The sequence below is a fragment of the Phaethon aethereus genome (assembly GCF_964289735.1).
Source record: "Phaethon aethereus genome assembly, chromosome: 6".
Lineage (NCBI taxonomy): Eukaryota > Metazoa > Chordata > Aves > Phaethontiformes > Phaethontidae > Phaethon > Phaethon aethereus.
The window spans coordinates 41,362,851-41,377,819 of NC_138580.1; the positions used below are offsets into that span (position 1 = coordinate 41,362,851).

Genomic DNA, 14,969 nt, shown 5'->3' on the forward strand with positions numbered 1-14,969 from the left:
GCCAAGCTTGTACCAAGGGATAGGAGAGCTTCTACACCAACCCGAATGACAAAGTGCAGGGGCTCATTCCAGAAAATGTAGTATAATAGTCAATTCAGAGTACATTGAGGCGAAGTTTACAACTATGCAAGTTATCTGAGGCCATTTTAAAATACGCAGTAGCTCACTCCATGCCTGGGAGCAGTAAGTGACACTTGGTAACCAGACCCCTTATGTTATCAAGAGATGGGATATTAAAAGCCCAACCACTCTGTTGTTAGCACGGTGATTTTTCCTCTATAGGTGCATGACACATGGGATAAGACAAAGATTCTGCTTGTTCAAGTCTGACCCTTGTTTGCTACAAATTACAAGACAAACAAAAACCAAGCCAGTGCAGCTTTTATTCCACAAAGCAAGTCATGCCTGCCTCTCTCTCAGATGCATTCGGTACTTACGGTCATAAGAGAAATTCCTTTCAGTTATGACAAATTCTGGTAGGAGAAATGAGAGGCAAAAAGGAAGAAGTATGTTGTCTACAGTTGCAACCCAGAATTACGAGACGGAACATTAAATGAAAAAAGAAACCAACCAATCCTTTTCAGAAGGCTCTCAAGGGCTGTGCTGTTGTACTGTGCTTTATTTGCCATTTGAAACACTCACTTCTGATATCCTCTCGCAGTACTATCCGATGTTTGTAAAAGGTAACATTCTGCACAAGTCCCACTTCTTATCTCTCCATAGTTTTATTACCTGCAAGTTGCATGCGCTCCACAAACTGATCTCAAAGACAACTCCATTGTGCCCTCTAAGGACGTCGTGAGAGCCCGCCCGGATTTGAAAAGGGTAAGAAATCCAGTTCAAACCCAGCCTGTGCTTCCTCCGTGCCCCTAGCACAGTACAGGAACCAACTTGCCTCCCAAACGCCCAAGCATCTGCTCAGAGCACGTCTGAGATTCCGACTGAAGCCATTTCTTCTTCATCGCTTGCAGTGCCCGCGCTCAGCAGAGCTGCGGCAGATACCTACACAGGAATCAAGGAGGTGAAGAAAATGAGGGACAAGAAGCAGGTATGAGTGCCCCAGGCCAGGGTGAAAGGGCTGTGGGGTGCAAAAAGCACGAGGGGAAGAGGCAACATAGAAGGTACGGGAATAGCACAGCACAAAGGCTGAGACACAAAAATCCGAGAGCGGAGCTTCATCTTTGGCCCACTGTTCCTATTCTCTCTCATATGCACACAACCCTCTCTCCTGGGTAACCTGCAGCGGAAACAAGGATATTCTGACCTCTTCTATCTTCGAGTCTTTTGATTTATTTCATATTTTTGTCAAATCACCTATTTACAAAAACTTGAAACAAACTCAACAGGTGACGCTATTCTCCATAGACCAAAGTCGAGCTTGATCTGGTTTACATTTTTCTTGCATCTTCTTGTTAAAATTTTCCAACAGGCTTTCAAAGTGAAATTAGACCTTTTTGTCAAGCCCAGCTCCCCAACGCGGCCTTATTCTCAAGAGGCTGGAGATAGATTAATTTGGGTTTTTGATTTGTCGAAGTGACAAGAAGTCAGACGTTACAAAAGCGGGACCGGTGAATGGGATCAATTAAAGAGCAGAAGCAGCAACACAATTAATAGCACCAGGTTCAAGAGGAAAAAGAAAGCGCTGATGACGAAAACAACAGCAACAGCTCTGACTGCAGCAGGAATCTTTGCCGCGGCCCAAGGAAGGCTGAATCCAAAGAGGGTATTTCAGAACTTTTACTATGCCATTAGTGTTGAAATGAAATAAGGCAAAGATGTCGGTAGCTGGTAGACTGAATAATAAAAAAATAGCTGGACACTTTCATCTTCTACACATGTGTTTTAAATAGAGGCGAAAAAAGCAATCCTTTTATTTAAACAGGGGAAGCAATAGACTAAAACCATCTGTAGTTGTATTTCAGACCCATTTCCCCGAGCCGAGATTTTTCTGGCTGTGAAATCCAATGCTCTACAGCTTCCCTTTACAGCTATTACCATAAATGTTCTATCAAGTTCTTTATATTCCTCCTCTGCCTCAAACTGAAGTTAAAGGGATGCTGCAATGGCACAATGACTGCAGAAGGCTGGAGTCAGGCACGGATGTACAGGACTGACATTAAAATCCTGTCAAAACTGCAGCTTGGCAGAGATCTGCGGATGATAATAAACACTCGTGAGTGGGGGAGAAGGGGTGGCACGAGATTACAGCCTACAGTAAAAGGCAAATATTTTTGAAATACACAGAGCTCGTACCTTCGGCAGGAATTAGGCTCATCCGGTCATCGTTTAGCTGAATTCAGCTTGGACACTCAAGCTATCGAGGGCTTAAATTAACCTGCTGCACTGAATGAAATTAAAAGGAAGCTCTGAGCAGAACTGGGGGATGGAGATGAAAGACCCTCAGGAGTATTCTCTTTCCACGGTGTCTACCATTTTTCCAGCCTTGTGCCTAGAGCCTGTAAATCACAAAACTATCCTGTCATGTACAGAAAGCCCCACTGAATGCCCAAGTTACTGCCTCCTTCCCTCTAACAGCAATTTCAATTAAATAAGAAAAACAAAGCTTCCTTCTTGACAAAAAAAGATCTCCCTGCTTTTGGAGGGTCTGGCTTTTGATACGCCTCAAGCAAAGCAGACCGGAAGGCATGTTTGGCATGACAGGATCGTTTCCACTCGGCAGCCTAATAAGCCACTTTGTGACAAGCAAGGGACATCATCCACAGACTTGCAAGAGAAAGTCAGTCTCATAACAGTAAGGCACAGATAGCAGAAGGACTGGCTTCAGTAATTTCGGAGACAGTAAGATCCTTGTTACAATCTCCCTTGTCTAAAGGAAAGACAAAAGTTACCTCTAGCTCATTTCCTACTAACACGCAACATCTGGCAAAAGCAAAAATGCAATACAATGTTTAAAAAAAAAAACCCAAACCACAAAGTACATCGCTCAGTACATTTTCCCTCCTGAAGAACAACGAATTACAGCGCTAGCAAAACACCGCCCTGCTCCCTAGAAATTGAAGTATTGCTAGCAAGAAAAGAAGCAACCATATCCTGCTAACTCCCTTTGAAAGCCATCTTATGAAGTAAGCTCCTCGTATCACAGATGGAATTTACCATCTGACACAAAGAGAGGAAACCTCTATTCCCAAGCGACCCTACCGTGTTTCCAATACGGTGACAAGCATCAGCAGTGAAGACAAACTGTATTTTAGAGGACCTGCAAGCCTCAGAACATGAACTGGGAACGAGACGCTAATCTCTCCTCTGCACGTCTTGCCTAAAGCAGGTTTAGGTCAGGGGCTGAGGTATTATAAACTACGCCCTGAGTTAACACGGTTTGCTAATTTATCTTATCCCCCATTACTTAGACGCATCTTTGCGCTTGCCCCGTTTGTATTGTATGCGGCATACGCCCTGTGGAAAGATCCAGCATGACAAGTTGTTTGAATACATAAGGACAACAAACTGGAAAGAGATGCAAGTCTTGGATGTTGTAGGATGCCACTACATCCCAAGTCAACCGAAGTTCATGGCTCCCGCTGAATAGATCTACAGTCTAGATGTCTAAGGGATGGCTTTAATTCTTCTGGCATTAACATTTTCACTGGGCAGCATCAGATCTGTTGAGAATATGTGTTTCTTACATGGTGTCACCCCAAATTGCTACAAACTGGGTGTACGCTGCTGTGGGCATTGCTTCTCCCGGCCAACAACTTCATACAAAACGGAGAGGTGAAGACTATTACAGAAGGCAGCTAGTTACGGGTCTTCATTTCAGGTAGCTAGTTCTTAGCCACCCTATGAGGGAGAAAGAAGATGGATGGTCCTTTTGAAGACAAACCGTATGACCGTGGAATGGTTTCAGGGCAGCATCTCCTGGCTCGATTCTAGGACATGGGTTGGCTAGTCTGTCTGCCACTTTTGAATCCAGACAGACAATCAGACACCTCAAGAACAGCTACCAACCTAGCGAACCCATCAAGACCATCCCAAGTAACGGTGATTTGCAGAAAAATAAACACTTGGAGTACCACTAAAAGAATGTATCTTGGATGAGCAAGCTACATCATAATGACGGACATAGAAGACTATGTGACAAATAGACCATTTTATATCCTTGGTCAAAAAGATGCGCATAATAAATTCACCTCAATTACACACAGAGGGTCAGAGCTCTGCCCTGATCTAACAATGAGCACTGTCTTCTAATTGCAAAAACCCCGAATTTAACATTATTTTGCTTTGAAATAGAGCCCTGAGGTCTCAAGGCACCTGGAAAATAATGAACATATGCCTTCCTGAACCATTTCCTACTAAAATATTTACCTTGTGTCTCAAGATAGACAAAGTAAGACAAAAAAGAACAACTGACTCTTCAAAGAAATGCTCAGAGCCAGAAAGAGAGACACGTCTCTTGTCTCTACTCTTGTACTTTAACCTGCAGTCTGTATAACCTGTGGATAACTTCAAGCATCAAACCCACTCACTGGTAATTGAGAAGAGGTTAGGAAACTGTCCACCGTCAGTCCACAGGGCTTCAAGCGACAAGCCCCAATATCAGTGTTTTGGGAAAAAAAAAAAAAAAAAAAAAAAAATCAAGAGACTTTCACTACTAATGTTTTCCAATTAAAGCTGAATAACTGCTGTATACCGAATAGGCAGTTCATTGCCTCGTGCTAGGTAGGAAAAAGCTAAGGCTTTCCTGGTAACATATGCCACAAGCACCAGCGTCAGGAAGGAAATGATGGAAGCAACAAAGATACTTTTAATCAAAGGCAAACCCAAACATTTTCCTATTGCAGAAACCTATAGATGAAAAGTAAAAATCTTAACGTAAAGCTATGCCTTTGCTGCCTTTTATAGATGCCAGACGATGTAACTGTCATTGACAAACTTCCCTTTTTTTTATTTTTAAATTTAACCAAGCAGTCCTCCTAGCTCTTACCAGCTCTTCTGAGGGTTTAGGTAACTCAAGTCCGGGTCCTTCTTTTGCTCTCACAAAATCCATGCATTACAAAAGCCACTCGCCTAGAGTGACCTGTAAACCAGATACTCCTCATCGACCTGGACTGTGGGTGGCACACACGATCGCTGAATTAAGGGACGATTTCAACTGTTAACAAATGAAGGGCCCAGAGACTTGAAAGGAGATGCTCTTCCACCTGCAGGAAGGCAAGGTCTCTGCGCTTCAGCTGTCCCCCAACAATCAGCGGGTTGTGAAGGAGTCACGTATCGGATTTAACACAGAGGCTTCTTTCACTCCTTGAACTGTATACGCTGTGAAGAAGCTTTGAAGTGTTGGATTCCATAGGTAACGTATACACAACATCCCGGTACCCCGTGCTCTGTGACCTGGACTGGAAAGAAACCGAGCCTGCAAACAGACATGCTTGATGAGACAACTGCTCTCATTTTAACTGGAACAGAAACTTCATTAAGCTGGAGAAGGAATAAAAGCATCGTGTTGTGTTTCTTGCACGCACTTCGTCCAGATGCTGGCAAAACAAATCGGTGTGCTTCTGGACACACATTAAAGAAGAAATCTATTACAAGCATCTATCTGAACTTCCAAAGTATGGACATAAAAAGAAGAAATTCCAAAATCGGGAATTACTCCAGTGGTAGCTATACATTACCTTTCTACTTTCTCAACTTTGTGCTTAAAACATTACTGAAGTTCATTGAAATTTAAAATTTATTTTATTATTATATAAATTTAGTAGATTATTAAAATTTAGAGAAAAAGTTTACAAAAAGTAAAAGTGTACTGAACTGGGAAGTTTACTCATTCCCCTGCTTAAGTCTTACTTACAAGGTCCTTAATTATGGAAAGCATTGGGCTTATGAAGTTTTAAAACCACATTATTTGAATTAGAAGTCCATAAAGTATCGCACTTTGCTCTTGCAGTATTAGGTCTTTCCTGTAGCTTAACTTAAGTACATGTCTCTCTGAATTTATAGTATTATGTTTAAACATGATTTTATTTTTCAGCGTTCACAAAATCCTGTAGGATACCGTGTGAATCCAGCTCGTGTAGTTATTTCCTTGCAATTATCATTTATCAAGATTCATCACTCCTGAATGCATATGGGCATCCTCACATCAAGTGCAGCTCTTCAGCTTTTAACAGCTAGTGCCAGAAGATCCGTCCTGCTGCTGCTGAACGCAGTCGATGTGCTGACGTGCCGGCTATTTAAGCAGTCTAAGACCACTGTTCACATTTGTTCCTGAGATACTGGGAAAAACAATCACAGCTGATCTTCTAGCTCAAACTATCTGGTGACTGACCTGCCATGAAACATCACAGCAAAGCTCATTCCAAACTGCAAAGATTTAAGAGTAAAGCAAACTTAAACTGCAAACATAAAAAAACCCCACAAAACCCAAACAAACTTCGAAAGATTAAACTATCTTTTTATACAAATGAGATTACAGGACGGCCTCCCTGATGAAGAACTCACTTTGTACAGGGGCGCAATCACCTTCAGTATTAACCCTTCCGTTCTGACAGACACTAATATAAAAACAGAGAACAGAACATATTTTACAGACTTCTAAGCGCTGTATCTGTCAAATGTCAAGCACCTGAGCTACAGAGAACCAGCTTGCAGCCGGAGTTAGACAAGACGACAGCTGTGGAAACAGAGAGATATATATTTATTTTAAAACACAACCTGAAGTTAAAAGTGCTCCCTGTCTCTAGCGATATCAGTGCCGGGCATCCGCTCTCCTTACTTGGTAAGTACTGACTTTCGGCAGTGGTTAAATACGACATGCGGTGTACTGCAACACGCTAACCCTGCATCTGAAAGGTCAGGAACCGGGAGCATCTCCCAGACATGAGCTTGAAGACCCGATAAAGACAACATTCACTATTCTCATTGCCCTGTCAGGTTAAGGTTTATGTTCCATAATAAAAAGATTGGTTTGTGGTTTTTGTTTGGGTTTTTTTTTTTTTTTTCCTCATGAGTGGGGACAAACAGAGAAGGTGTGACAACCAGACCTAGCTACAGATAGAAAAAGCATTGATTTATTGAACATTGCTAGATGATAAAGTCAGATTAATCAACATCAGTAACCAGAAAGAAATCTTTTTTCCCTCCTATTATAAGGAACATGTCATACGTGTTCCTATTTCAGTTTAAATTTTAAGTGCAACTAAATGCAAAATATGCATTTAAGCATCCATAAGTAAATGTCAGGAAAAACCAAAGCTTTATAGTTCCACTCAAAAAGTTAATTTAGTCACATAAACAATTTACTGACAGACATTTGGCACATCAGGCTGTGAACAAGATTAAGATGAGCACGAGGTTGCCAGTGTCAAATTATCTGAAGATGAAAACTCACATTTCTTGCCATTTTGGAGCCAAGTGCAGGATTTAATTGCTGGATGCAACAACTCCTTGTATTTTAATCATGGGGATGGGGAGAGCCGAAAGAAGAGGATCTTAAGAAAAGCAGATGGAAGAACTGCAGAATTGCAGAGAGCCATATAATACAGCTCAGAATTTTAACAGCAGGACTAGGTAAATACAGAAGTACTTAGCTGAAACCCAGCAAAGTTGTGCAGAAATGCCCACGTACCCCAAGTCCTCCCGAAACCAACGCCATGACACAGCTCAGTTTAAGCCTCAAAAGGTTTGTTGCTGCCATCTCCCCCCTCCACCAAGGACACAGCCACAGAAGAACCGCTTTCCTATCTTCTATTCTTTTAACTCATCATGAAGCCATGTGCTCCCTGACGGACGCGAAGTCCAGCGGCACCGAATGGCAACGGCTCACCTACAGTTTGACGTTCACTGAGCCAAGTGATGACCCAGTGAACGGCATACCGAGAGCAATAAGCAAGCCAGCAGCGTTTGAACCCGATCGCCCAGAGGTAGCGGATCACAGAGGTTTTGCCCCTCGATCACTTTCTTTTTTTAGCATGGTATGTTGGGCAGAATTTCAGGAACACCTCACAGTGCTGTTCATCTGTATGACAGGACAGGATTCCTCCCATCATTTTGGCAACAAACACATACCCAGAGAACACAAGTTAGTAAGTGTTTGTATTTTGTGTACCTGGTAGGCACCTCCTCAAGAAAGGCAATCTTAAAGTTTCCCATTCAATTGAGATTCTTACAGTCTACAACATGGAATGGGTAAGCATTGGGTCCCAATGCTTCTGGATGCTAACACATTCCTAAAAAACCACAGGAAGAAAGCATCGTTTAGTTTAACACTCTGAAACTCTTTTCAGAGAACTTGTCCTTATGCCGACGCCATGATGGGGAAAAGTGAAAACACAAACGGGACATCTCCCCACATCTCAGAAACATCACGTTGCCTCTCTCCATCTGCCTTCAAGCTCAGGTAGGGCTCAGGCAACATGACACTTTCCTGGCTGATGCTCAAGCTGTCAAACAATCAGATTTCCTTGCTGACCTCCTCTTTCCAGCCGAGCACAGAAAAGATATGGCTTCCTCCTGCTTTAGAAAGTTCTAGAAACCAGTATGAACCAGCACCACTTCTAAGGTCTTATTGAAATATCAGACAGCCTTTAGTGTCCTCCTCTTCATCATGCTGCAATGGAAAAATGATGAATGACACATCTACAAGAATAATATAACAGAACACCTAGCTGCAAATGTCTTGTTTCCACGAGAGCGTCAAGATCTCTACCTCACATATTTTATGGTGAGGATCCAGAAGGCGATACGGAATGCTCAGAGACGATGAAATTTGCACAAGTGAAAACCACTGAAATTATAGTCTAAATGAGGGGGTGCTGGCAGATTGCTTGGGTCATTAGGCAAATTTCATTAATTGTCAAAATACGGTAAGGATATTCCTGTCCTCTTTCTCAAGAAGCAACTCAAAATTTGCTCTGAAACCAAGGATGAAGTTTGAGACTAATTTATTACTATAAGGAACTTAGTTGTCACCCATGCAGAGCAATCGCTCTGCCCTGCATAGCTTACATTATTTTTTGGAACCACAGGTTGCAAAATTGCATCTCCTCCTTTATAAATTAAAACCAATCTGAAATGTGAAGTCCTGCAGGATAGCTCTTGCCACGCATGATTTGCCACAAGGAAGGTGCTACAGCAATTCTGAGAAAATACCAGATTCCTATTCCTGTTCTTGACTGGGTGAAGGCATAGATGCTACACCGGTACGAGTCCAGCTACCTAGGACATTGTTGCATAGTATTTTTTAGTATTTCTGGTCAACTGGGCTACTTCAGCTAAAAGCTTGTCAAAAATGTCAGCTACATTTTAATACTGGAAGTTTTTGAGTATGCAACCTCAATGCTGAAAGGGGATCCAGAAATTGCTGGAAAGTAGTACTTTATAACCCAAGTTTCCTCGAGGTATGTTATACTGTTCAGAAAGCAAAGGCAATAATAAGTTATTGTTAGCAGAGTTTACCCTGACAAAATGTCCCTCTGAAAGTATTTGCCAGAAGCAATTTGTCTGTTGACACAAAAGGGTGTGATGTGTACAGGAATATTCCCTTTTCTTTCCTATTCTTAGAGACAATGTAAACTACTCGCACATATACTGTCTTATTCAGGGCAAGTTTTACAATATTAAATATTAGCAACTGCAGGAAACCCCAGAGTAGCTGTAGAGCAGCTAGAAAAAGAGGAGAAAATAACTTTATATTTGCTTTTCAGTAATTACTTCCCTCTTTAAAAAGGAGGAAAAAAGCTCTTCCAACCTACACCATCTTTATAGACTTAACACAAAAAATTCTGAAATTCTATAAATCTATTTGAAATGATGTTATTTATCGTAGTCAAGAACTTGCCTATTGAATTCCAACAACTCTAAATGATGTTTTCTGGTTTGCATTTTAAATGACAGCATTACGACTGTCAGAAGTAAGTTGAACCATTTTCTTTTTCGATGTATAGCACAAGACTCCATCGTTTAATCATTCCAAGTGCTTACCATCGGAAAAGTAAGGCAAGTTGTAAGGTCTGCATTTATATAAACACTCCAATGACCTCTCATACTCCATGGCACAGTGAGAACAAAACGTTACATTAATAAACCCTAACACCAAACTGTTAAAAACTCAAAAGACACAAGGTATTACAACTTACATAAATTACAGCCAAGATCAAATGGCCCGTACAAGCAATTGTACAGTGATAAAGCCTAAGTGGATGATATTTAAACAGATATTTGATTTACTGCAGAATTTTATAACATCCTAGAATTCAAATGACAATTTACTAGTACAGTGGAAAAAAAATCCCTGTCCCAGGCAAACTACTGTTTGCAGCACCATTTCAGAAGTGCTTCATATTGTAACTTCAATAAAGAAATTCTTCCCTCTGATTTTCTCAGGACACAGCCTTAGGAACCAAACTATAAAACCTGACATTTAAAAAGAGAACAAACAAGCTGCTACTCTTCATCCCCAGGTAGGAGATAACATCCTCAGTCTTCTGTGAGTTAAGCCTCGTGAAGCTAATTTTTGCAAATACAGCTGGCTGTGGTTTCTTCCATCAAAAAAAAAAAAAAAAAAAGCAGCTCTCATGGTAAGTTTGAGGATCATTCTCTCCAGTTCTTGAAGGATGTACAAACTGCAAAGACTGCAGGTCAGCGCTCTCTCTCATTAACGGCAGCAACACCACTAGTTAACATTACTCTGTTTTCCATAGGAAAAACATGCATTTTGTACTCAAGTTTGAGGTGCCTCACAACACTACTCCTGGCCAGCTCTCAACAGTTCCTCAAAACAGTCCTGCTTTTCTCGCTAAGAAAAAGAATATAAGGAATAAAGAGCTGAATTTGCAGAGGTGGAACCAGGCAGATATACATTCTTGAACCAAACTTTAACACCGGAACAGGTTACGAATGGCTCCCCTGAGACCAGACAACCCTCTTATTCCCCAGCAGTGAGCAACTATAGATAATTCCGGGTGAAAAAAAATGATGCATCAAGGAAAAGATTTATCAAAGAAAAAATATCGCAGGCTTCCAATGCGATCCAGGAAAACCTCTCAGCCAATAGTCGCAGCAGCAGTAATTGTTCTAAATCTATCAATAAAGCTAAGCTGCTCCTTCATTGACTGCAAACACCAATTTCTTTCATGTAGGATTATAAGTTGATGTTCATGGTCTCTCTACCGCCATTAGGGTGATAAACAGTTTAAACTACATCAGGATCTGACATGTAGATCAATTCTGGGTCCATAAAGAATCTACACAAGAGGTTCTCGGACAGGGATTTACTGCCCCCAGTTTTTATTCTCTCTTGCTGCTAAAATTACTTCTGTCAAGTACTTACAAGACTAAGAAAAAAAAATGCAAAAAGAATTAATTTTTCATGTGCTGCTGGAACAGTCTTTTTAAATTTCTGAGTTTTTAAGGCAAATATGTTACTGCATTTAAAATTATGCCGAACAGCAGGTGGTATGGAGCTAAATAGTGAGCCAGTCGCATGACCAGCTCACTATCAAGCAGACAGCAATTTGAAACACTGAACTAAGCTGTCTAGATTTTCTCCGAGGGCAGTCGCAGGCTTCATGTTACCAGCACCAAATTATATTAGACATTTAATTTTAAACCTCAGGTACTTAAATGTAAAACCTTACAACAGTAATAGTCATAAAGCAGTGGGGCATTCCATTTCAGAGAATGGATTTTTCTATTTTTCCCCTTTAATTTAACCAGCACCTCCTGTTTTGTGGCTCTGCCCACTACAAAGTAATTTATCTAATTAGGAGATGTTCACAGCTGCTTGAAAGACAGAAGCCCCAGGAAACCAAAGGTCTGCTTCAGAAGACTTTGAAAAGTTCTCCGGAGCCACACAAAGTATTAATTTAATGTGAAAAAAAGGTGCAGAGAAAAATCAAATCCCAATATGTTATTTTGTCTACAATAAAACCATGTGACAATAAGCAGGCGTATCCTCCAGTACATCGGCATTTGAATTCCAAAAGATGCTTAGCTTCTCGCCATACCTGCTGCTTTCACAGTATTATCTTTTTATGACTAAAATTCAAAAATCTTTTAATGGAGAAAAAAACCCCCTGAAATTAAAAAGGGTTTTTCATGCGTCAATTTGCCAACCTAAAGGACACATCTATGAGCTTACCGAAAGATGATACACTGAGAGTGATGAATTATGCTTGAGGTTTTGTACCAGTTTTATCATAATACTTCTGTTTCTGCTGACCCTTAGCTGCCTAAAACTCACCGCTAGTTCAGTTTTCCCCACATACTTAAAAAAAACGCAACTTTTCATAGTTTTGTGTTTGTTTTTTTTTAAATTAGAAACTCTGCAAGAAATGATTCAAGTCAGGCTTATTCACAAGTACCCACCAGTCACCTGCATTTTTTGAATAAATATTTCACAGATAATTCCAGCTGTCGTCTCCTCTGATCCAGAAGCAACCACATATGAACGTCAAGTCAGAAAAAGGTACTGCACCTACTTAAAAGTACAGAGCTCGTGCAGGAGAAAAGGTTCCCTTCACCAGGAATTTAAAACTAGCTGAACTGCAGCACCAGGAGCAAAAGACCAGACCAGCAAATATCTCAAAAATAGAAGCAGCACTACGAAGTAAAAGGCAAGAGGCAGGAATTTACGCTGTATTTCTACTTTTCCAGACATTAATCACTCGTCACTTCTACGAACTCATTGAATTCTGCATTTTGAAGATATTCCTCTCCCGCAGCCTCAGTTGTCACATCCGGCACTATGGAGCAAGGGGATGGCACCTGCTCACCTCTCCGTAGGCATGTCAGGTGTCAAGGACCAGCGCCGACGCCTTGCTTTTCACTTGCCTTCCTCCTAGTGCAAACATACAATCCTCCAACTTTTCCCTGGAGAGCTACAGTATAAAAGAAGGCTGCAAAAAGCCGACACTTTGGTATAACCTTTTAAAAGGAAAGTAGAATTGGGGTGGATTAAAACAACGAAACAGCTCAGGAGGAAAGAGGAATATACAGCCTTAACCATGAAACCAGTTCAGTCTACAGGAATCCACGCAGGGGAACGCTGCTCACCCGAAAAGACTGACCAGCTTGCAAAGGAATGGGCGAGTTGGGTGGACACAGAGCACTGAAGCACTTTATCACGCTGCTTAGCAGTACCTCTGGCTGCCATTGAGGCTGGAATAAGGCTGTTTGCTTTAGAAAATTCTCAGTCAAAATCTGTACTGTTTTGATGCAAATACCACGCTCCTGAAGATGCTGCCCACGTGTTTAGAGCTCCAGAAATACATGTGCTTCAGCAGCTACAAACCTGTGAGCTAATACCGCTCAGAGCCAAGGTGACCATGACTTTAAACCCTCTGTTCTCATAAGGTGGCACTGAAAAGCTCTCCACAGCCGCTTAAAAACCCAGAGACGGCATCAGGGCTATATTCAGATTCAAACCTTATACAGATACATACATATATGGGACATGTGAAATAGTTTTCATAGTCCTGTAATTCTCACTATTTTAGGGACAGCCATGAAAAACAGCTTTCCTCCCTGCTTCTCCTGTCCTGTTCATGTTTCTCCCCGTTATCCACATTCTCAATTTCTTCTCCGTTCATTCTTCTCTTTCACACACTCGTCTCCTTTCCCTACTCTGTTCCATGAACACGCCACGGTTTCTCCAACTGCCTATGAAGCCCCGTGCTCCTGGACACGTGTGCTTCACTGCTGTGAACCATCTCTGCAGCCCACCGCAACCGAAGCACGCCAGCCCCAGCCCACCCGCCACGGCTGCTCCGAGGATGCCCTCATGTGCGTAGGCAGCAGGTCAGCTATAGGGGAACAGCATTACACCTCTGTCCGTTCCAGGCACTCTGTTGAGGCCAGATGCACCATTTTGTTACCAAATCTCGCGCATACCCTTTAAAAAAACAACCACCCCTGTCTCACTGTTACAATCTAATCACTTCAAAACACCATCTGGAATAGTGTTTGCTTCTTTTAATACTGTCAAACGCTCCAGAGAGAAAACACTACAACTATGCCAGTAGTGTGCATACATTAAAGCAAGAGCACAGTGGAGAAAGGATGTGCCGATGAAAAGATCTGGAGGATAATTTACTGCTAATACCTACCACACAGAGTAAGGAAATACGAGTACCAAGTGAACAACCTACATTACACACCCGAAATTAAAATTAAGCAGTATTATAATTACATTAGCTCTTCCTGCTGAAGAAGTATTGTACTGATCTGCTCTCTCTTATCTGATTTCTCTTTTTCTCCCAGATGCTAGAAGTCTGGCTTCCAACAGAGCATCTGGGTGAACATCAGCTTGTATTTTCTTTTTTCTTTTTAAGAAAGAAACCACCAAATGCCCCCTTTACCCCAAAGCAGATAACCCCCCCCAGCTCCAGGTTTCTTACCACTGCTAATGCCAGAGTTTGCAATGACTGTTGCCTCACTCCACTGATCTGCACTGGAGACCGAGTAAGAGCGCTGATGCATACCATCCGGACGACTGTTGAAGGAGACTAGACTGATCCCACTTGCCATCTGAGACACAGATGTGCTAGTAGTCACGTTCCCTAGACATAAATGGAAAACAAATTGTGTCAATAGAGAAGACAAAATTGATTTGCATGAAGATGGATGGGTGCATCTTAACAGGGAAGAAAACGAGATTACTTAACCAACGCAAAAACCAACGCAGCCCTCGCTAAAGCTCTGAAGACAACAGTCCTGTCACCAGCTTGGGGTCACTGCAGATTTCAGCAGCCCACTCAAATCCAGCTAGGAACTCCTGACAAGAGAGCCTGCATTTTCAAGATGTCAGCTCATTCTGTTCATTAATCTTCTGGAAAACACAATCTTCCACAACCCTGCTACCAGTCAAATTTTGTAGAGGTTCTCCACTTGTTATAGGTAGAGCACAAAAGACACGACCATGCACAGAAAATAAATTTATTCCTGAAAACCACTGTTTACACAAGCAACCGAGACAACTAAGCCAACTCGAAGAGTTTAAAACAATCTGC

The 14,969-nt window shown here is 41.7% G+C and overlaps 1 protein-coding gene across 2 annotated transcripts in view; it reads right to left on the bottom strand.

The window, feature by feature from the left end:
- AGAP1 (ArfGAP with GTPase domain, ankyrin repeat and PH domain 1) overlaps positions 1 to 14,969 on the bottom strand; it is a gene marked incomplete at its 3' end in the record, with an annotated part of 386,349 nt that overhangs the window by 92,902 nt on the left and 278,478 nt on the right. The window contains exon 12 of one of the 2 annotated variants that reach the window (XM_082001545.1): positions 14,358 to 14,519. The exons of the other annotated variant lie outside the window; for it this stretch is intronic. Coding sequence (XP_081857671.1) covers positions 14,358 to 14,519 — 162 coding nt within the window. The remainder of the gene's footprint in view (positions 1 to 14,357; positions 14,520 to 14,969) is intronic. 2 annotated transcript variants of the gene reach the window in all.